Source organism: Leuresthes tenuis, unplaced genomic scaffold, assembly GCF_036924035.1.
Source record: "Leuresthes tenuis unplaced genomic scaffold, fLeuTen1.0.hap1 SCAF_15, whole genome shotgun sequence".
Lineage (NCBI taxonomy): Eukaryota > Metazoa > Chordata > Actinopteri > Atheriniformes > Atherinopsidae > Leuresthes > Leuresthes tenuis.
The window spans coordinates 6,700,243-6,723,174 of NW_027325369.1; the positions used below are offsets into that span (position 1 = coordinate 6,700,243).

The window sequence follows — 22,932 nt, forward strand, 5'->3', positions numbered from 1 at the left end:
TTGCTTAGATGTGGCATAATTTAAGAATTACAATTTCAACTAATTGCACCAAGAAGCCGTCCACAAGAATCAATGAGGTTATAAAGGGTTGATGCCCCATACTGATACATGTCTTTAGAGTGCACTGAATTATGAGAAGTTCTTGTAAGGCAAAGGTTCTGACTTTGAGTCTTTTTGAGACTTTTACAAATCATATTCACATAGTGATTTCTGATAAGATTCCAGTCAAATATAAATTCTAAATCAACCTTTGTCTCAGTCTATGAACCTTTGTCTCTCAGAAAACAGTTTTTGGCCAGATTTAAATCAGTTTTAGAATAGATGTCTGGAACATTTAGAGGGTCTGCCTTCTTTTTCACACAGCTGTATTTTAAAGCACTGGCAAAATAACGTTTTGTCTTTTTTTTTTTTTAAGTTTTTTTATAAAGGACATGCACTGCAGTTTTTCTGTAATTTGTTGTGACAAATTGTTATAGCCAGTCTCACAATTCAGAGACTTTTATGATGGAAAACTCCCCTAACCAGCACAGATACAGAGACCATTGGATGTTCGACTCATCTTTCCCGTGGTAGTTTCAGTACCAAAACAGTATTTGTAATAATACATCATGATAAAAAATACAATATAGTATAATACATTTTATGTATATTTATGTCTTTTAAATTTCTTTTAAGCACATCAAACATTTAGTCCAAAATACACACAGTTGGTCATTCTTACATTCTAAGATGATACATATCAGTAAATTTATACTAGCTGAAAGATAAACGTTTTGCATACAGTTTGGTTGTCATACTACATGTAGCATTGCAAAACGTGTGCAGATGATCATTCTGACTTTGTTTCTAGCCATTTCTCTGTTTGTAAGTTTCTTTTTTTTTTTTCCTCTTTTCAAAATGACCTCTTCACGAGTGAATAACAAATGTTTATATTCTACTCTCTTATCTGACAGAATGCCCATGAATCATCAAAATTAAGCCCAGACAGGGAGCACTGGTATGGGTCTGAGGAGTTCCTGGCTCTCCCCGCTCAGCTCCACAATACTGAAATGCTTGCCATGAAACTTGAAAGTTTGACACAGTCCATCCCACTGGTCAGTAGAGAATTGACATCACTATTTTGTTATATTTCTAAACTTAACCACTATCGCTGATGTTTTAACTAAAACTTTTTGTTGCAGAAGCCTGATGATTCTGCCCAGGCGGCTTTGCAGGATGTGGATGACTGGGAGCTGACAGAGCTCAACACAGATTGGGACATAGCAGATAGCGGGGACAATGTGAGCAACACAGGGGAGAATGGGGAAAATGTTTCCTCTTCTTTGCCATCACTGGTATGAATCATATTTGTTTTGTTTTGACTCCTCAAAAGCTTTTAAAAAAACTGAGCGAGTAACACTTTTGTATACCTTCCCTCAGCGTCCTTACAGACAAAACCAAGTCAACCGCTTTAGCCCCACCTCTTCCAGTGATATTGCACCTTCACTGGATGAAAGCATAGAGTCTGGCCCATTCAGTGACCTACAGTCTGAAGACGATGAGGGGAGGAAGTCTGCGGACAAAAGCCTTCAGCCGACAGCTCCCCCTGTGGATGAGCATCAATGTGCTTCTTTGGTGCAACAACTGCTTGAGGACATTCAGAATCAGGATAAAGACCCAAATATCTGGAGGAAGATAGAGGTATACCTGTCTAGTATTCTTTATACTTCAGTGTTCTCGCTTTAATGTACATGTGGCTCTTACCCTTTTGCATCAGACTTGCTTTTATTGTCAGTCATCAACCTCACTGTCTGTGTTAGAGACAGTCTTGATGGATTGGAGGGGTGGTATTGGATCATTTCGTTGCCCTATTAATTCATCACCTCACTTCTAAAGGTCACGTTTGATTGGCAGGCAGATTATTGATGAGGCTGCCCGGTGAACTAATCAGTCATATCTGTCATATTGAATATGGTAAAATGTCAATAGCTTTGGGGATTCCTTTACTCTCATGGCTCATCCCTTAATTAGCACTATAAAGCGGCTCTGCTGCCTTTATTATTTTTTATTGTTTTATTTTACTCAGGTTTGTGTCATTCTCTTATCTTTATTGCCTTCACATTTCAGTTTTGAAACCTTTGATCTCTTGTGCAACATTTTACAAAGCACATTGATCCCCAGAGGAATCTGTAACATTACAGAATCCTCTGGGGATCAATGTGGTTCAGCACATCAATCTAATCAAGTGTCAATAGGGTCAGACACCCCAAAGACTAAATCAGACAATTTTAATAGGATTTCCAGTGAGAATGGTCAGGGTACTTTAGGATCTGTCTGTGAATTAAAGACATTCCAATTGAAGGGACATCTCTGGAGTGAATGATCAGTGACCCATTTTGCCAAAAGTTGGATCCACTCATGAAATGAATCCTTGTGTGCTATTATCCAATTTTAATAATATTGGCCATATCGATAATCTGTATTAATCATTAATTCACTGATGAAATGTTACACTGCTCTTTAGTGCCATGAACATCAATACTGAGAGCTGTAGAAATGAGAAATATTTGGATGTGAAAAATTGAGATATCAATCTCAACTCTGGAGGCAGGAAAAAACCCCAGCTACAGTTAAGTGGATTTATTTTAGGTTTGGGCACCTGACAGCGCTTGTAAAACTCACTTACAGTATACAGTGTCTCAGAAACTTTGGGCTCTCTGAAAAAAACCCAAAACATTTATCTGTGAATTATGGGGCAGCTGGATGAAGACCATCTCTCTCTTCTATACAGTATGAACTAGGGTTGTCACAATATTAGAACTATTGCCAATGGTTCTTTCAGGAGTTAGGAATAATTCAGTAGAATTGTCAAGACTTTATAGAAAACCAGGTGGAAATAGAATTATTATTAGAATTATTTAGCGTTTCTTTTCTTTCACTTACTCTGAGTCCATTAACAATTATACTAAGTTGAAGACTGACTGAGTTACAATGACCAGACAAACATTGGGATTGGGCCTTCCAGAACTTGACCCCAAGGAGCATTATACTCAATCATTACATCTGACAGATCCGTTGTTAACCACAGAAATATTACGTCCTTTAACTCTAAATTTAATAAAACTCCTTTAACATCATCGAAAAGAGCAATTCTATCCCAATTCAAAAGATATTTTGCTATTAAGGCACGACTCAAGATGGACAATTAATACTAAGGCTCCGCACAACCTTGCAGAAAATTTACTAAAAGCCTCGTTTAAATGTGCCATCCAAACTGTAGTTATGTCAAAACAATAACTACTAAGAATTCCAACATTTTTACCTGGAAATTAGGTCTTGAGAAGACAGTGAAGTGACAACTTTGCTGGCAACATGGCGAGGCTAACAGCATATAAGGCTGTCTCAGTATACTGCCAAGCTCCGTCACCACCCTGGAAAGCAGCCTGAAAGAGGGGAGGCGAAATATGGCTGCAAATACCGCATGGATGGAAGAGGCTGAGGGCTGGCTAATGCGTGTGGAGGAGCATGGAGAGAAGAGTGAGTCTGAGCTTTCCAATCTCATGAAACATGTCTTGGAAACAAAAGCGGAGGATCTGGAAAGCCGTTGTTGAAGAAAAAAATCTCTGGAGAGAGCGTCCCTAACCCTAGCAACTCTAGGACTGATCCAAAATAGAGTGATTCTCTTAAGTTTCAGGATCGGGGCGTTTGTCTACCGTTCGGCGAAGCAGTGGGTCATCACGCATGACGGAAGTAAGCTCTTTTTTTCCAAGGATCTTTCAGTGGACAATATTCAGCTGAGAGCCAAGTTCAGCGCAATGAGAAAGGCGTTCGTGGAACAGTCTATAGATTCCAGTACAACCCCTCCAAGATGAAGATTATCCACAATGGGGAAAATACACCTGTTCTCTTCACCTAAAGAAAGACTTTCACCAAAAACATACCTGAGTGGCCTGAATGGGTCAGAGCTGGAAATAACTCACCAATGATTTTTAGTATATACCGCCATGCAATAATATGACTGCTATAGATCTAAGAGGTCCAGCTTTTAAGCTTTTAAGCTTATATATATATATATATATATATATATATATATATATATATAGTATAGGCTGATTCTTTGGTGTTGTACAAGTGTCTGGACACTGTTGGAAGATATGTAATTATCCAAGGTAAAATTCTCTCCCTCAAATTGAATTTAGCGAGTGTATGTGATCCAAATGAGGACAAACAAGGTTTTTTGAGGATTTTTTCCTCGTCTTTGTCTGTCTTAATTTCACCAATACTTTAAGACGAATGAATGAACAAATGTGTACTATAGCTCTGTTAGCTCATTGGTGCTGGCGGTGACAAGAGCAGCATCCATTAAATTTGGTGAAATCTTTATAAACATACCTTTTTGTGAGACGGACAACGGAGGAAAAACTGTGACCCAACAAGCCTGAAATCAACATTTCCAAGCAAATTAAAGTGAAAGCTAAATCTTACAAACAGAGATTTTGTCGGAGCTGGTTCAACCGTAAAGCGTAGTTTATCCTTCTCCTTCATTTTCGATTCCGATGTGGACATCCACGCCGTAGCCTGACGTGCACCTCCCAAAAATTCTAACTACACGTCACGTTAACGCGGACTGCAAGGGCTGTGATTGGTCCGCTCAGAACGTAATTTCCGACAGTTGCTTTTTCTGGTCTTAATGGCTGTAGTCTACAGGGTGAAGAAGCTCATCAAATCAGCCCGTTGACATTCGAAAGTATCGAAAGTGCATTTGTTCATCCAGGTCCCTCAGTGGTTGCACCAGTGTTGTTAATTCACCTGTTCCCAGCCTTGACTGGTCGTACAAACCACCTCCACAAACGTCTTCTCTGTTGCCAGCGCTTCAACATTTGCAATATAAGCATTTGTTCTTCAATATTGATGAGCTCCAACTGCAAATACAGCTGCTTCACCTCAGTTGCCAGTTGTTAACTGTGACCGGAAGAAAAAGCAAGGATTCAGCTATAACCCCTAAAACCACACAAACACACGGCCACACCCTCCTAGAGGCATGGTGAATTGCAGAGCAATGCGTTCCCTTGGGGCAAAACTTTGAATGCTCATTGACGGTGTCTCGTCTACGCCATTGACTTGACAGAGAAGCATCAACTAGGCTTTAGACGTAGCTGGCACATTGTGGAGCAGCCAGTGCACTTGTCTTTTTCCCCTGTATCCTCTTCAGAAGTGACAAATGTGATTCGATTTGGACAGACTGGACTAACTGACTTTAAGCACCTCTCCAAATGGATCAAGAAGCATGATAGATCCAAAGTTCACATGGAAAAATGCGTAAAGCTAGCTGTGTTCAGAAAGATTAGCATAGCAATGCAGCTATATGATGGGCATCGCATTGCTGTAAGAAGGCACAATAAAGAGGTAGATGAAAACCATAATATTTTATCTAAGATCATCGATTGTGTTAATACTGATTCTAGATTAGGCTGGGAAATCTGTTGGCACATCAGCCCCACCAAGATTTTTTTTCACCATCCGCCACGGGATTCACGTGAGTTTTTGCACCAAAACTACTTAGTAGCTTTGTTAGCTGGACAGAAATTACTCTGCGTCATGTTATGGAGATCATATTATGGAGATCATATTATGGAGATCATATTATGGAGATCATATTATGGAAATCATCTTCAATCCTCTCCTCCTCTTCACGTGAGCCAGCGGCTGTGTTTGTCCTGCCTGTCCCTCGCCCTGCCTGCTCCAGCAGGTCTGCCTCCTCTTCCTCGTCCTCTTCCTCTTACCTCCGTCTCCCATTCTGGTGTTACACTCGAATGGTGAGAAAAATGTGTTGCCTGCTAATACTATCCCTCTATCAGACTAAATACAAACAGCCTTTAGCCTTACGTAGCTAATATTAGCTTTTATTACCACACAGGTGTACCTGGGGTCTACCTGGGGTCAACCTGGGGTCTACAAAACACTAATATAATGCAGAACAACTAATAGTGACATTCACTGTAAGTTATCTTTTCACAGATTATCTAACTAAATATAACGTCTATTTATAATTTATATCTCTGAAAGTGACCTCAGAATTTTAGAAGGTGGTTTCACTCGATGGAGAAGACATCTTGACACATTTGAGTGATGGATGTGTTGGGTCGTGTGTGCTGCATGCAGCGTCAGGCCACTGTAGTTTCTCTAAAACGTGGAGTGTTGTGTTCAATGCGCAATCGAAAATGAAAAAAAATCTGTTTTTTTTTAAAATCCAGATCTTTATCATATCCACTTTAGAGTGTAAACTCTGAACATTGATATGAATAATAAAGACCAGATCTTGGTTCTCTCCGGGTACTCGGGCTTCCTCCACACCGTCCAAAAACATTCATGTTAGGTTAATTGATGACTCTAAAAGTGTCCTTTGGAGTGAGTGTGAGCGTGTCTGGTTGTTTGTCTTGTTTGTCTCTGTGGGGCCCTGTGATAGACTGGCGACCTGTCCACGGTGTACCTCTTGCCCAATGACCGCTGGGATAGGTCCCCCCCCCCGGCGACCCGACCGATGGATTAAGCGGGTATAGAAAATGCATGGATAGATGGAAAACCAGATCCAAATTTAAAATTGGCAGGTTTAAAACATTGTGCTGGTGTGCCAGGCCTGGATTTATCTAAACATTTCCTTAGAGCAGTAACAATAATACTTATAAAAATTTGTGTTTTGTGTTACCATTTTTTAAGTCAGCCTTCAGTCTGAAAAAAGTGTGCCGCCGTAAAGTTGGTGGTTAGATCTCCAGTTCCTCGAAGTGTCCTTAAACAAGATGCTGAACCCCACATTACACAGTATATTATTCTGTATGTGATTGTAGAGAAAGGAAAAAAAATCATGCTGTATTTAAAGTGTAGGCATTTGATGATAATAAGTGCTAAATTAATATTTGTGTTTACTGTTGATTAAGATACACATTCAATTGTTTATAGAACCTAGACAAGGTTACATGACTGGTGTAAAAGCACAGACCATACCAAAAGTACACGTTGCCTCAATATCATGTGCATCACAAAATGACTAATAATAGCGCTCAAATAATGTTAGCTTTTTTCTCTGTGTAAAAGTAGACATCCTGTCTGGCAATAAAGGAAGCACAGGGCAATGCTGGAAAAACAGACAGCGGTAATGAAAATTTTTAACTTTCTGTGAATAAACCCTTTCCAAACTCAAGAATTATGTTGTGCTGTCTTGCACATAACACCTCGTCTTAACCACACTCACACAAAGACACGCACTCTTCATTCCTCTCTGCTCCTGGGTAATTAGCTGATTAGCTGCTTAATTAGCAACATGTAATCATGGCGATGGATGAGCTGCCTAATTGAGGAAGTGAAGAGACAAGAAGAAAAGTCTCAGTATACAGGATGACATTCAGTTTCTCCGCGGAGTGTCTTCTGAATACACAACACACAATGAGAGAATGAAAAATCACCCGTCCAGGGAAGAGAGGCTTGGAAAAATCACTGCAGGAACAGACATGAAAGAAATTCAGGAGCAAAACGATAATATAATCCATCCAGGCATGATCATTTTGGGGTATTCGGTTTTGTTTATACATTTGCTGTCTGAATAAAATAATTAGTTAAGACCGCTACCTTCATCGTTGATGATTCAGGTTAATTCTGAACTAATGATGTTTTCTGGAAAAACTTTTCATTCAGAGAACCATGACAGAAAAACAAAATCAATCTGAAGTAGAATTATCTGGTAAGAAAAAAAAATAAGTGGCAGGATAGTTGTTGACTTAATTAGTACTGTCAGTTATCTTGTTATAACTGGTTAACACAGTCTCTCATTGACATGCATTAATGAAATTACAGCAGATCACACAAGTAAATGTGTAAATCCTAGTTTCCTGATCCACAGTTCATTCTCCTCGATGCTGGAAAGGTTACTCTGAGTTTAATATACTTTTCACCAGAGTTCATAATACAAGTAAGGCCCGCACACTACTGACACAGTTGCTGTGGCAACAGCCATAGATGGCTGCAGCGTCCTGAAAGATCTAAGACGAGAAGTGCTGCTGCTAGTGGCTGCTGTGACCCACTTGAATTTAGCATTGCACATATGAAAACAACTACACATCAACCTCTGTCAATACAACAGTGGTGTTCCAGTTATGTGATCATATTAAGTATTATAATGTATCCTGAAACCGTGCCTCCTAGCCTTAGTATGTCTTACCTGTTTCTCAGAGCTGATAACTTGAGTGAACTCTGCAGTGATGAGGAGAGACCCTGAAACAATCTCAGAACGTTTCATCAACCTAGTTGAATATTTGAAATGAAAAGATTTTTATGAGATTATAAAATGTAATAAATTTAAAATAAAATTGCAACTGATTGCAATTAACAACATGTAATGATAAGATTTGTTGCAATAACATTTTTGATTTGCTTAAAAGAATTACTATAAGTCATCTGGAATCAGAATACTGACTGGGATCAGATTGATTCTAGTCTGATCAACAGAGGTAATAATTGGGGGACATTGGTTGCTGCAGTTCTTAATTTCCTAAAATTATTAATCTAATATACAACCATGAACAATACTGTACATAAAATAGAAAATTAAACTAATGCTAGAATTAAGCTTTAGTAGTTTAGACTAACAGCATGAGGCTAATTATTTTCCATAGCTTCTGTATTTTTATGACACCCTTGGAATTACACGGCTCCACGAGTTCAGATGTGGCATGTTGGATTTCCTGTAGAACTCAACACAGTGAAACAGAGTTAAAATATAGGAAGACGCCTAGCTTTATGCATGCAGACATTACCTTGCCCTGGTTTTGAGCACACATGATTTACAGCTCACTAAACTGTTAACTGTTCTTATTAAAGACAAAAGACTTCTTCTTGTTCTCGAATGGTACTGCACCAGTAGCACCCCAATGTAGTAGCTCTGGACTTATTGTTTCATACTTTGTATAGATAGAAAGATATTCTAAAGAGCTTTTTTTCTGGCAAAACAAATTTGTAAAAAATGTTCTATGTTTCTTTAGATACTGTGTTACTGGAATGATTTCTGCTATTAATTTTGGCATCTGTTATGATGCCTAACCATAGAAATGGGAAATCTGTTTGCATGTGGGAGCAGCTGATTGAGCTTTCCTAAGCCGCAGTAATGCTAAGAATGAGACCCCAGAACTAGATGAGTAGAAGAGATGTCAAGGATGCAGAGCAAGAACAAAAAGAAGAAAAAAGGATGTGCAATTTTAAACCATTTCTTTCCTTCATCATCATGGGAATTAAGAGATCCTTGGCAGATAAAATGGATCCGCTTGAAGCCCTGACGAAAAATCAACAGGAATGTGAGGGAAGGTATTTTTTTCACCGACGTAGCTGGAGGAACAATTCTAATCCCTTTCTACTCAACTTTCAGACTATATGACAGACAGAGAGGTAGCAATGACGGAGAGGTGATTCCTGTGCTTGTTCACAACAGATTTTGTAATCCTGGACATGTCACAGAGAGGGAAGATCTCCGTACCCCAGATGCTGAAATGTAGGGTGTTAGCTTCAGTCCTTGTTGTCTACTGAGAGAGGTCCCATGCATTACTGCCAACATTGTGTGTGGGTACTTATTAGCAGTGTTTTGCAAAAACAAGACAAAAAACTAAAACTAAAACCCAATCCATTTATGGGGGTCAAGATTTGAACCACACCTCTCTCAGCTACACTTCAACTTTCTAAATGTTTGTCAGCTGATTTAAAAAAAAAATTGAATTAATCTTATTTCATCTCTTATTTCCTTTCGGGATTAATTAAATGTTATTGAACTGAATTTAATAGAATTTCTAAAAGGACATACAGATTTACATGCATTATACTTACAAGGTCGAGGTCAAGTTTATTTAAAGAGCACATTTAAAAACAACAATGTTGACCAACCAAGTGCAGTACAGCTGGAAAGTAAATAACTAGAAACAGCAATTAAATCCAATAAAACGGTAAAAACTAAAAGCAGTACTAAAACTAAGTAAAAGCTAAGAACATTTTTATTGCACAATGCATAACAAAATAGACAGTAATAAAAGATAACATAATAAAAACAGAGCACAAAGTGTGGGGATCTAAATTGATGTATTAGTGGACCCAAATGCCAAGGAAAAGAGATGTGTTTTCAGGAAGGATTTGAAGGTGGTTAAAGACTGAACTGACCGGATGTGAACAGGAAATTGGTTCCACAGACTAGGAGTGGCTTGTACAAATGCTCAATCACCTCACTATTTAAGTTTTATTTTCAGGATGTGTAAGAGCATTTGGTTTGCTGACTGTAGGACTCTTACAGTGTTGTGAATGTGAAGCAACTCAGATAAATAAGAGGGTGATAGTTCATTTAAAACTTTAAAAGTGAGAAATAAAATGTTGAATCAACTCGAAAGCAAACTAGGAACCAATGGGGGGAGGGTAAGATTGGAGTTATATCATCAAGCTCTTAGTTAAAAGACGATCTGCTACATTTTTGATCAACTGTAAACACTGCGTGGAAGACTGGTCTTTGTCGAAGTTTACGTCGAAAAAATTACTGTAGTTCGAGCATGAAGTCATAAAAGCATGAATTACTCTTTCTAGGTCTTTTGGAGGGATGTAAGGTTTACCCTTGGCAATAACTATCATCTGATTAAAAACTGACTGTTGTAACTGCACAAATCTGTTTGTCCATTGTTACAGCCCGGCTCAAGGACTGTAACCAAGAACGGGAGAGGAGACGAGGTTGCTACAAAAGTAATACATTTATTAATAAAAAGAAGACAAAAGATCAGTATCCGTAGTCAGTAATGTAGGCGTGTATGGATGTGTCTGTGTGTGCGTACGAAACGAAAACGACACTAAAGCGGCATCTCCCTCAGGCGGCGGGCATGGAAAGAAGGGGCCTCCGGAGAGTCAGCCAGCATCTCTATAAATACGCTACACCGGGCCCAGGTGTAGCACATTCATTTAAGACGGTCCCGCCTCCGCTGAACCTGGAAGACACACAGACCAGTCGGAAACACCCTGACATATGGGGCGGGGCCGTCACACCATTTTGAAAGCTAAACAGATTCCCATTTTCAAAAATGATTCCCAGAGTTCTCACTGAATTGTGACCATTGGAAGCTAAATGACTGGGAGTGGCAGATAAGTCACTAGAAGGATCAAATTTCCGAAAACAAATCACCTCAGTTTTACTCTCATTAAAATATAAAAAGGTGAGTCTCCAGTCATGTCTTAATGTCATTTATGCATCTCAGCAGAGGGTGAAGTTTTATGGGCATTTAAGTACATCATCAGCAAAGCAATTAAATGGGATGTTATGCTTCTTAAAAATAGACCCCAAAGGCAATATATGTAAAAATAAAAGGACTGGGCCTAAAATGGGTCCTTGAGGCACTCCATAGGTAACGGGTGCTGTTGCGAAGGTACTTTATCCGATGTGCACCAAAAAACTTCTGTCAAACAGGATTGAAACCCTTTCAGGACCATGCTTCTCATTCCTACCATGTGCTCTAGACGAGACGAGATCATTTCATGGCCCACAGTATCAAAGGCGGCAGACAGGTCTAAAAGCACTAAACCGCAGGATCACAAGAATCAGTAGTTAAAAGCAGATCTTTAAAAAATCTTAAAAGTGCTATCTCAGTGCTGTGATGAGATCCAAAACCTGAGTGAAACTCTCCCCATATACCATGACAGTTTAAAACTTCCTGGAGTTGGTTACAAACAGCTTTCTCAAGAATTTTGAACAGAAAAGGTTCTTTTGATATCGGTCTGTAGTTGGAAAGAACAGTGGGATCAAGGCTTCTTTTTTCTTAGAGGCTATACAACAGCATATTTAAAGGCTGCTGAAACATGGCCAGAAGCAAGAGAACTGTTTATCAAAATTAGAATAATTGGCCTCACAGTGTCAACAACAGGAAATCGAGAATTTGAAGGCAGCAAATGTTGAACTGCCTCCTTCAGTATGGAGAGCATGACAGGCTCAAGCGTAGTTTATGCTTCTAGTTTATGCGTAGCTACTGCGTCGACGTGGACCCCTACGCCATAGCCTGATGTGGACCTCCAAAAAATGACAAATTATCGCAAGAATTCCCTCCGTTAGCTCTCCTATAGCCGCAAGTAGCCACATAACAGCACCTATGAGCTAAGAAATTTATAGTACAAGTTTGTTCATTCATTCTTCTTAAAGTATTGGTGAAATAAAGACAGATAATGCCTGATTTAGAGACTGCATTGTCTCTGCCCTGTTCACTCCGTTATTTGGATGCCTTCTGATGGACACTGACTTTCGCCAAACTGTTCTCTGTGAGTAGATAAACGTATTTCATGCCAGAAATAAGGTCTAGGTTTAAAAATAGATTTTATCCCCACCGCGGATAAAAATAAGGACGTGGGACGTGTAAACCAGACTGGGGGAAAATACCCACCACCCGCAAATCGCACCCTGTATATATACATCTGTTCTCAGATACACATCAGATTTTCTACTTAAAAGACAACAAAAACACACATAGTGTCCTTCCTCTCTATCTTCCATTATTCTCTTCCTTCCCTTCATTCTGCTTTTGCAGTTAGATATGAATATTTTATCCAAGATTTTTTTTCTCTCCATTTTTTATTCCAATGGCTCAACCTTGACTTATCATTTGTAATGTTGAATTAAATCTTTAGATAATTTGTATTCTTAATACATTAACTTGTAGCTTCTATTATAAAAGTCCATGAGCCTGTTAATATACATTCATTGAAATCCAAAGTTCCTAATTATGTTTTATGGGACATAGCGCACCTGATGAGCATTTAAATTTCCTAAAAAACAAACTGGAAACAGTACATCAGTTAGATAGGTGTCCTATGCATCACGTGATCACATTATATAGGCTGTCTTGGCCCACATCAACATCCTCAGTGTGAGTTGTCTGTGTATTTGGAGACTCTGTGGCATGCCAGTCTATCTGCAAGCAGTGGGAGGCAGAAAGACAACAGACTCACATCAACAATCGTCTGATTGGCCCAGCAGGGGAATCAGGGATGCCCACCGACAGTATAAAAGATAAGAAAATAAGAGAGAGATGGAGGATGAAGTAGAGAGGTGTTATTCTCCTCTTTTGTGTCTCTGTAGATAAACAGGTAAAGGAGGAAGTCAGATAAAGATAAAGCAGACTATTGGAGACAATCAGAAATGCTGAGAGTAGGTTTGTGATACTTAGTGGCGTTCAAATGCTTCTAAACAAAGAGGGGTTTCAGAAAGTTTAGAAACATTAGGATGGTAACTTACTTGTTAAGAGTTTTGAGTGTCAGTAAGACTTCTATTATTGTTCACAGAAGTTAGCTTATTAAGGTTTTACATTTTCAGTGTGAATAGATGTTTGTAGAGTATTTTCTATTTTCTAGTAAGTGCTATATAGTCACCCTATGAAACGAGTCATTTAGTTTTTATTACTTTAGATTTTGCCTTTTTATTTACATATATCATGGTCCACTCTACACAAAGGCTTACCCAGAAGGACAACACCTGTGTTGCCAAATTGATTACAGTGGCCTAGAAGGGACAAATGGTGACGCAAATGCGATTCGCTGCTACTTTGCAGACGAAGAACCCGGATGTGATGTAGAAGAAGAAGAAGAAGGAGACGAGAAAGTGGTCGGAATATATTTTGTAAGTTTTGTACGTTTTTCAGTTTTGTGAAGTTATCTGAATAGACATGGCGGACCACATTTACTGTTCTACAAAACAAACCTCTAAAGATCTCGAGTTGTCATCAAAGAAACAAAAACATGACGTGTCCAAAAGGATTAGAGACAGAAGACGGGGTAAAATGCGAGTAAATATCGGCGTCTCCTTTCCCAAATGGAGGTCATCGATTGGGGAGAAAGTGACGCCAAAGTTGCATCTTTTCTGTTTGAAAGGTAATTCAGCTCAGTGTTACTAATGTAAATGATAAATGTTGTTTGGTGGCTGTAGCCCGTGCATGTTACGGAGATCAGCTGATCTGATTAAAGAAACGTCATGTTTTCTCCGTGTCCTTGTTGAAAAATGTTGATTCACGTGAATTTATGCACCAAAACTACTAAGTAGCTTTGTTAGCTGGACAGAAATTACTCGGATTCATGTTACAAAGATCATGTTGCGGAGATCATCTTCAATCCTCTCCCCTCTTCACGCGAGGCAGCGGCTGTGTTCGTCCTACCTCTCCCTCGCCTCGCCCTGCCTGCTCCAGCAGCTCTGCCTCCTCGTCCTCTTCCTCTCCCTCCCTCACTTACCTCCGTTTCCCATTCCGGTGTTACACTCGGCGAATGGTGAGAAAAATGTGTTGCCTGCTAATGCTATCCCTCTATCAGACTAAATACAAACAGCCTTCAGCCTTACGTAGCTAATATTAACTTTTATTATCACACAGGTGGGGTCCACAAAACACTAATATAATGCAGAACAACTAACAGTGACATTCACTGTATCTTTTCACAGATTATCTAACCAAATGTAATATCTATTTATAATTTATATCTCTAAAAGTAACCTCAGAATTTTAGAAGGTGGTTTCACTTGATGGAGAAGACATTGTGACACATTTGAGTGATGGATGTGTTGGGTAGTGTGTGCTGCACGCAGCGTCAGGCCACTTTAGCATGGAGTGTTGCGTTCAAAGCACAATCGGAAATTACAGAATCTAGCGAATACCGTTCAAACGCACTCGGATATTATAGAATCTGACGAACAGTGGAACTTACACACTGCCCCTTTAAATAGCTCCAAAAATGTAATTCATGTAGCATTTCTTTGTTTTCACCAACTGTGTACTATGAACAATCTCTTCTGCAGCAGTAAAGTCTAGTCATTGTATTTCTGCAGGTGGTATGAGCAGACATAATTTATGGATAGAATATATTCCTTTTCCTGTAAAGTTTACCAAAGTATTAAAGTTTGTGATCATTCTCTGTGGGTGTAAAGGCATGTTTTGGCTTTATGCATGATGCAGACATTGCTGAGAACCTTTTTCACTTTTAATATATCACATGTGGCAACCACATGGCAATTGTCACTAAGAGTGACTCCTTTCATATACTTTTGTGATTCCTTGGATAATTCGGTACAAAAGCAGCAAAGTGGCTGAATAGTATTTTGGAAAATATGAAAATTCTTTTACATCTGAATTGACCTCACCTTTGACAATTAGCATCTTCAACTCAGTTCAATTCAGTGATAGCTGATCCATCCCTGAAGGGAAGTTATATTGCTGTATCATAAGTCATTATTAAAGATATGCTGTTATTGTAGATTGATAACAAAAGAAATTAAATATAAATCAACTGGTAAACATTTAAAAAGTTAAAAAGTAGCAACTGAATGATTAAATGTATGATTAAAAGCAATTATCGTCTTTCTTTTTTCGGAAAAAAAAACACTAATTTAAATTCAGTACCAATCCACCATGGCATCAGCTGCGTTTATGTACAGATTCTCCTCAAATATCAGCTGCACAGTTTCCATTTTTTCTGTTGAAAGTAATTTAATGAATTTATAATCAAACTTTACTTCCCTCAAGTTCTTTCATTTCGGCCCAGCAGTGCACACTGTCTGGTACAACATGTTCATGTTGTCAGTCTAATAACTTAGCATACTGTGCAAATAAGCAGCCTCACTTCAATCCCCCAAAAATTCATCATTTCAAATTTTGCTCCGGTTTTTACCTTTACCAGGTGCTGATATTGTTGAACTGCTGCTTCAGATATAAAAAAAACTTGTAGCACTCCTTATTAAAACCGAGTTCTAATAGCCACAAGCAAAGCCATGAAATTTCAGCTAAGAGTCCACATCTTGGTTTAGTCTTGGCAGACTTCAGGCTTATGTTAAAAATTTCAAGAAGGTAGCGCTCTCTATGAAGGTCATTATTCGAATACAGTAAATGAACAGTAATATTCATACCATCCATATCCATCCATTTTCTATACCCGCTTAATCCAATTCAAGGTCGAGATCGAGGCCCAATTCTCATTGGGTGAGTCAGGGTACATGGAGACAGGTTGCCAGTCCATCACAGGGTCACAGTAACATTCAAAAGAAACTATATTGTAATTTTAAAAAGCTTTTCATCGATGTTTAGAGTTATGCATTCCAACAAGTTTTATAGGTAAGAGACAGTGAAGTGGAGCCTTATGAATGTAACACATAATAGAGAATATTTTTTTAAGTTGTAGCGCTTTAGAAACTTTCACAGTGTAGCTGTGCATGCCTTGTAAATAAAGTGTTTTCAGAAGGTTTTACCTTTAGGATAGATTAATGGAAGACTTAGAAAACTGTGTAAACCCCATAAAATCTGAGCACATTTGTCTTACCAAAAAAGTGACATCAGATTCTCCTTTATTTAGTTTTCTTTAACTTATTTGCAGAAAAAAGTATTCAGTCCTTATTTGGAACTTAATCAGCTATCACATGCTTGCTGGAAGTTGCTTGACAATAAAATTCAACTTTACCATTAACGCTAGTAAGCTGCTCACAAAGATGATACAATTACATTAATCAGATTTAAAATTCAGGATAATTTCCAGAGCAGTAATTACCTAAGTCTACAAAATAAATCATGTGTTCTTTTTCCTTTGTTGTTATTAAATATTCTGTGTAAGATTTTTTTTTCCTCTAACCGTTATTGCCAGTTGCTGACTTTAATGTACAAGAATTTTAGCATCAACAGCTTCCCTCACGTTATATAGACTTGCTGAAGTTATATCTTTATATTGTGTTTGCCTTGTACTCTGGGTACATAAACATCAGAGCTACAGCCTGTAACATATTAATCATTGAAGCCAAACATCGTCTGTCGGGAGTTTGAGTCCAAATCTATCAGCATCGTCCTTCAGAAAGCCCTGTCAGCTGAACAGTAATTATCCAGTGGTGAAGAGCTGAACCACAGGAGGAAGAGATGAAGCATAATATCAGAGCAGTTATCCAGGCGGCAGAGGATCAGATCAGGCGTTTCAGCTCCCAGCAGGCCTCTCTGCCCCTCAGGAGCCTCACTGGTTTAAAGACATCAAAGCAGCTGTAAGTAGCCCAGTGCATGCTAGTCGATATCCAGACCAGGGCTGATCTCTCTGCCACCGTTCATGCCTATACCCTTTTTTTCAACTAGTGATTTCATACAGCTCACAATTTTAAGATAATTAAAAAAAAATTTAAATTACTCAGTCAGTCTTTATGCTCAGATCTTCATTTTCCTTTATACATCCAATTCTCTATTATCTTTCTATTGCTCTTCTCTTACTGTCTTTCTCTACCTACCCTTCTGTTTGCTCTAAACTTGCTTTTTTATGTTTTTTATACTTTTTTTGTTTTCCTTCACTAGTCCTGTCCACCTTCTTTTTTTTTCTTCTCATTTGCTCATTTTTCCCCTCCTCACCTTTCATCCTCTTCCTCCATCATTCTTCCTTTCCTCCTCGCAACTCATCAATATTTTGATTTCTATCTCCCTTTCATAACTAGCAGTCAAGAGATGGATGGGATCATATTGATGTTTTTTAAAAAAAAAGTAGGGTCATGGTTGTAATTAGCATATTGCTGCTCAATTGGTCAAGGTTTGTAGCTTGCATACACTCACACTAAACTTTACACGGAGACATAGACATCACAGAGGTTTATGAGATATGCACAAACACATTTTATCTTCACAGATGAGCAGACACACCTATCTCTATACAATACGCACACACTTGTATAGATTCGATACAGCGATTTGTAGGCGATGTGAAAGCATGGATGCTCACATGTGGCAGATCCAATAATTTCCATCAGATTTATCCTCTTGCTGCAACCTCCTTCACTCCTCCATTAGTTTTCTAGATAGCTTTCAGTGAAAGATATGAAAACAACACTCGTATAAAATATTAGAATTGTCTTTTTGATAATCAGCAGTCATAGTTACACTTGTTATTCAGACAGGATGTTTGAGGTTTGACTGGAAAGAATGAATTGAAGAACTCACATTGCTGTATGCCTTCAGTTTTATGTAAATTACTTTTTGCTTCCCTGTCTCCCTTTCATTCTTTGTATTGCTCTTTTTTAGCTGGATTACATCCAAGAGCTCAGGTCGAAGCTCCATGTTGACCTTTGAGTAGTTGTGTTTCTTGCGTCTCAATGGAAGTAGCTCTACCTTTTGTGCTCCAATTGAAATTACAGACTGGAGGAATGTACATACCTCAAACATTAATCTTAGTTAAATTACTAACAAGTGTGGACATCCATCAATATAAGTACAATATAAGTACATTAAAGCACAACGTTTAACAAACAAATACATGCATACGTACATACATACATTTACACAAAAAACACCAGGAGGCTTGATTTTAGGCTGCTTTTCCTCCTTTTTTTAAATCTCAGTCACCCATACTTACCATGAATGTGGTTATTATGACCCAAAGAATGACAAAAGACTCATTTGATTGCACTTTAGTCCCCAGATGAAAATTCCCAACACAGTCTGTAAAAAGTCCAAGCAGGATTTGACGATATTGATATGGCTCATGTTGATGTGAGAGTAAATTTTCTACATATTGTTCAGACATGCTGCAGGATGATCATTTTAAAATTTCTGAAGGTGTCTTTGGTTATCTTTGGTTACTGTTGTGAATGTGGTCTTTGAATTTCTCTCACTATCCGATGTAAGACTTCTTTTTTAGTAATCCCAACATTCTGTCAAGCTAAATCGCAATGAGATTCGCACAGCGTGTACGGGTCTGTAGAGATGCAAACCACAAAAACTGAAATTTCAATTTTAAGGTTTTCTTATGTTAATGTTTTATCTTGTTTCTAACCCTATGTAGAGTAGTATCTAGTATTCCACTGAAACTGTGCTATTTTTTTTTTAAATATTGTGAATTGTGAATATTTCCACAACATAAAGTCTGTCCTAACTTAGTTATTTTAAAAGATGTTACCTCAATTTCCTGTTTTTAATTTTCTTTTCATTCAGAGAATATTTTGAAGATGCACTTTTTAAGCTTTGATTGATGCATTTTACCAGATTAGTCATTGGTTGTCTCCTTTGAAACTATGACTTTGACCAAGTATTAGTTATTTCTTCAGTTGTGTCTTTTGTAAAGATGACCAGGCTGCAAGACAGAAAACTCTTGCTCCTATTAAACTCCTTTAATCTTCTCCTTTTCTTTTGTTTTTGTCACGAAAAGAGATTTAAACTCTTCTTCTCGTTATCTGATCCTTGCTTCATGATTTAATGTGTTTTCTCCCCCTTTCATCTCTACTGCCTTCCTTTCAAGAACAAAGATTTAAACTCTTACTTCTTTCTTCTTCTTTTAAGCTGTCTCTTCTGCTCCCCTTCAAGAGTGAAGTGGATTTAAAGGGAGAAATCAATATTGGATCAGACACAATTTCAAATGGATTCTCCTGATCCTCAAGTGATTCTTTTAACAGCTTCCTCTGAAAGGGAGAAAAAAATATCCAAAACACACACTTGTGTTGATATAATATAAATTCTGTTCAGATTTTTTTGTTGTTGTTGTTAGAAATCTGATCAATTTTTGCGCTAGATCCTCTTAAGTCCTCCTCTCAGTCAGTAGATGGCAGTAACTCTCCACGAAGCAACGAGTAACCTTCTTCTTTTCCTCTGTCTGTGCAAACGTCTATCAGTCAGTCAGTCAGTCAGTCAGTCAGTCAGTCTGTCAGTCTGTCAGTGTGTTCTTATGAAGGGCAACCCACCATTAATAGGGTGATATATGCTCAACTTGCTAGAATTTTCTATACTGCCCCATTTCTTCTTGAATCTCCTTTCCTTTTTATCTCTTTCCCTTTTAGTTCTTTTAACCCCTCTTGCTCTCTGTCTAATTTTCATGTTTCTTATCTCTCTGTTCTCCTTTTTTCTTCTAATCAGTTTCTTTTATTCCCCACGTCTTTCTCAGTTCTTTCTCCTTTGTGCCCAATTTGGTTTTTATTTTATATTCTTGATTCCTGTCATTACTATTTTTTGTATCTCCAGAGAAATCCATCAGGGTCACCCAAAACACCCCTCACCGTACAGAATGCTGCTCTACTACCCTGATTAACCCCAAAGATGGTTGGGTGGTGGGTTTGGTGATGGAGGAGAAATAATAAGAATACAAAATACATAAAGTAATAACTATTATTATAATACATCTTTTAAATGATTATAAAGCAAAAAAAAATGGAGAGAAGAATACATATGCCTAAGCTATGTCTATTCAATTATATATTTTTTCTCTTGATTTCTTAATAAATAGTTTTTTCCTTTTGTTTTAACATTTGTACATTTGTACTTCTACAAATGTGTCTGTTTCCCCCACTGTCTAACTGAATTTCTTTGCATTCATTTTTCTGTCTTCATGTTCTGCCCATTCTTTCTCTCTCTCTCTCTCTTTCCATCTCTGCTCTTTTCATCCCTTTACTTACCACTGTTTTGTTTCAAATTTTTTTCCTCTTTTGGTATATATCCCCTTCTGTGCATCTCTGTACATCTGCGTCTTTCCCCTCTCTCTTCCCCTCTTTCCGTATTTGTCTAAATGTGTTATTGCTTGTTTCATCCTGTGGGTTTTGTTTTTGTTCTCCTTTCTGTCCTTGAATTAATTCATCTGGAATCAGCTCTTAAACAGCAGCCACACGCTCCCCCTCTCTTCTCCTCTCCTCTCGTTTCTATTTTATCATTCTCCTATACTCCCAGCCCCTCCAATCAGTTGCTTTTTCTACCTTTTTGCCCACCCTCTCCCTGTTGCATGCCATTACCTGTTGGGCTTTTTCTTTTTATACTTAGATTTTTTCAAATCTATTTTGCCTTTGACTGTCACTCTAATTTGCTCTCTTTTTGAATTCATTCTATCCTCCTCTCCTCTGAAGTGTTTTTTGCATGTTGTGTTGTTTTGATCTTTCTCCAACAGGCTGTAGACAGCAATATTCATATACTTTTTCTTTTTAATCTAAGAGTAAACTATCTCTTTATCTCCATACTCTTGTCCCCAGTGGTTTGTGCAGAAGTTGGACGGGTTCATCTTGTGGCTACAAGAGGCACTGGACAGCACAGAAAACTGGACGCAGCCCAGACAGGACTTGGACAGCCTGAAGGTGTACCTGGACACTCACCTGGTGAGAGCACCCATACTGTTGTTATTTGTTGCTCGTTCTGTAGACGTTGATTAATACATTTCCAGCCATTACACTATTTTAATCTCACCCTTAAAACATAGTCCTACGATCTTTTTTATTCCAAAAAAAGTCCTCAAACTGTTGTATCTTTGTGGTCCTCAAAGAGTAAGGTACAAAACACAAAAACACTTTGCTTTAAAACATCTAAAAATAAATACATGACCACTGTATTCAAGCATATCTGTAAATACAAAGGTCAGAGTTTTCTTTTGAAAAAGAAAGATTATCATTTGAAGAGATGGTGGAAAAATAAATGAATGGCTTATTTTATCTGTACAGCTTTTATCCTGTTTTCCCTTTTTTTTTTTTAGTTAAAATTTGTTTCATGCTGCCACTTTCTTTTTTTGTCTCCTTCTGTTTTACTGCCCCTGCTCTCCATTTTCTATCTCTCCCAATTCTGTTATATTTTCTGACCATCTGCTTTGCCTTTGCTCTCGTGTTTCAGCTTTGCTTCTTTTTGATTAATTTTCATTTGCACATGCTTTAAAGCATATCAGTGAACGTGACATCGCCGAATGAACACACGTGCAGAAAAACAGTCATAAGGAAGAACTTGGAAAATAACTTAGTCTTTATTATTATCAATGCACCATCCCCTCCGCTGAAACACACACACACAAACACACGCAAACACCTATATGCACACAGCGATCAAGAATTGCACGTCACATATCCGTGCATATCAGTGTAAAAAAACAAGTGATGCACAATGTGACACACATACACACACTTACTTTGCCAAAGATTGTATTTGCATATCAGCCTACAAATGCAAACATATACACAATAGTAGGCTTGTGTTTTCATGCACACAGACACATGCACACAAACAGAGATACTATTTGCATATATTTGCATGTTCCTAGACAGATTTCCAAATCAGCATCTCCAAATCCATCCGTGCAGAACATCATCATGTACACAGATCCACACGCGCACACACAAACACACAGATGTCTTATCTAGATACAGTGTTTATTTCAGCTTTATGAATGTGTGTGTGTAAGTTTGTTTGTTTGTTGGTTTGTTTACATGTGTTGACTTTGTTGTGGATGCCAGTAGCGCTAACGTTAGAGGCGGTTAGCTTCAATTAGAATTCCTGGCTCTTAATTGGCATGTCTTGTTAAATAAAGCAAAAGAGGATGAAAAAGCATCACTAATAGGACTTTGAACTACTACACTTTTGATAGCATGTTAGCTAACTGACTGTGTTTGTGTTGATAGTCACACTTGCACTTTGTAGTTATTTGTGCGTGTTTAGATGAATAATTGCATGTACCTTGTTGATTACTGCAGAGTGAGGCCATGTTTGCTTTCTCTCCTCTTCCTCTCTCTTTATATCAGTTTTTCTCCTTTCTGTCAATTCTTCTGTCTTTCTTTTTTCTACATTTTCCCTCTTTTTTTCTGACAAAATGTGTACATTTAACAAACTGTTGCAAGACATTTTTGAGGAAAGAACGCTGCTAACCTGATCCTATTGTATTTTATATTGACAGAAATTTACGTGGAGGAAGTTTGACAAAAGAAACCGGTGTCTGTATTTTTTGCATGTGTTGTGAGGTTTGACTGACTTAGATGGCAGATAAAAACAGAATATACCATAGGAAAGAAACAAAAATAAGATTCCATACAACAGTACCACTTGTAGAGACTCTAGAGCAACAACTATAAAATGCAAGATAAGCTCTTTAAAAAGTAGCCTGTCTATTTCTTTGGCTGGCTCACTTAACTTGAATATCTTGGCTATCCTGTTCACACAATAGTTTTTAATTTGGTTT

General features: G+C 38.1%; 1 protein-coding gene across 1 annotated transcript in view; it reads left to right on the top strand.

Annotated features, from left to right (window-relative positions):
- akap6 (A kinase (PRKA) anchor protein 6) overlaps positions 1-22,932 on the top strand; it is a 281,773-nt gene that overhangs the window by 57,035 nt on the left and 201,806 nt on the right. The window contains exons 8-11 of the mRNA XM_072365052.1: positions 954-1,094; positions 1,182-1,334; positions 1,420-1,680; positions 20,972-21,094. Coding sequence (XP_072221153.1) covers positions 954-1,094; positions 1,182-1,334; positions 1,420-1,680; positions 20,972-21,094 — 678 coding nt within the window. The remainder of the gene's footprint in view (positions 1-953; positions 1,095-1,181; positions 1,335-1,419; positions 1,681-20,971; positions 21,095-22,932) is intronic.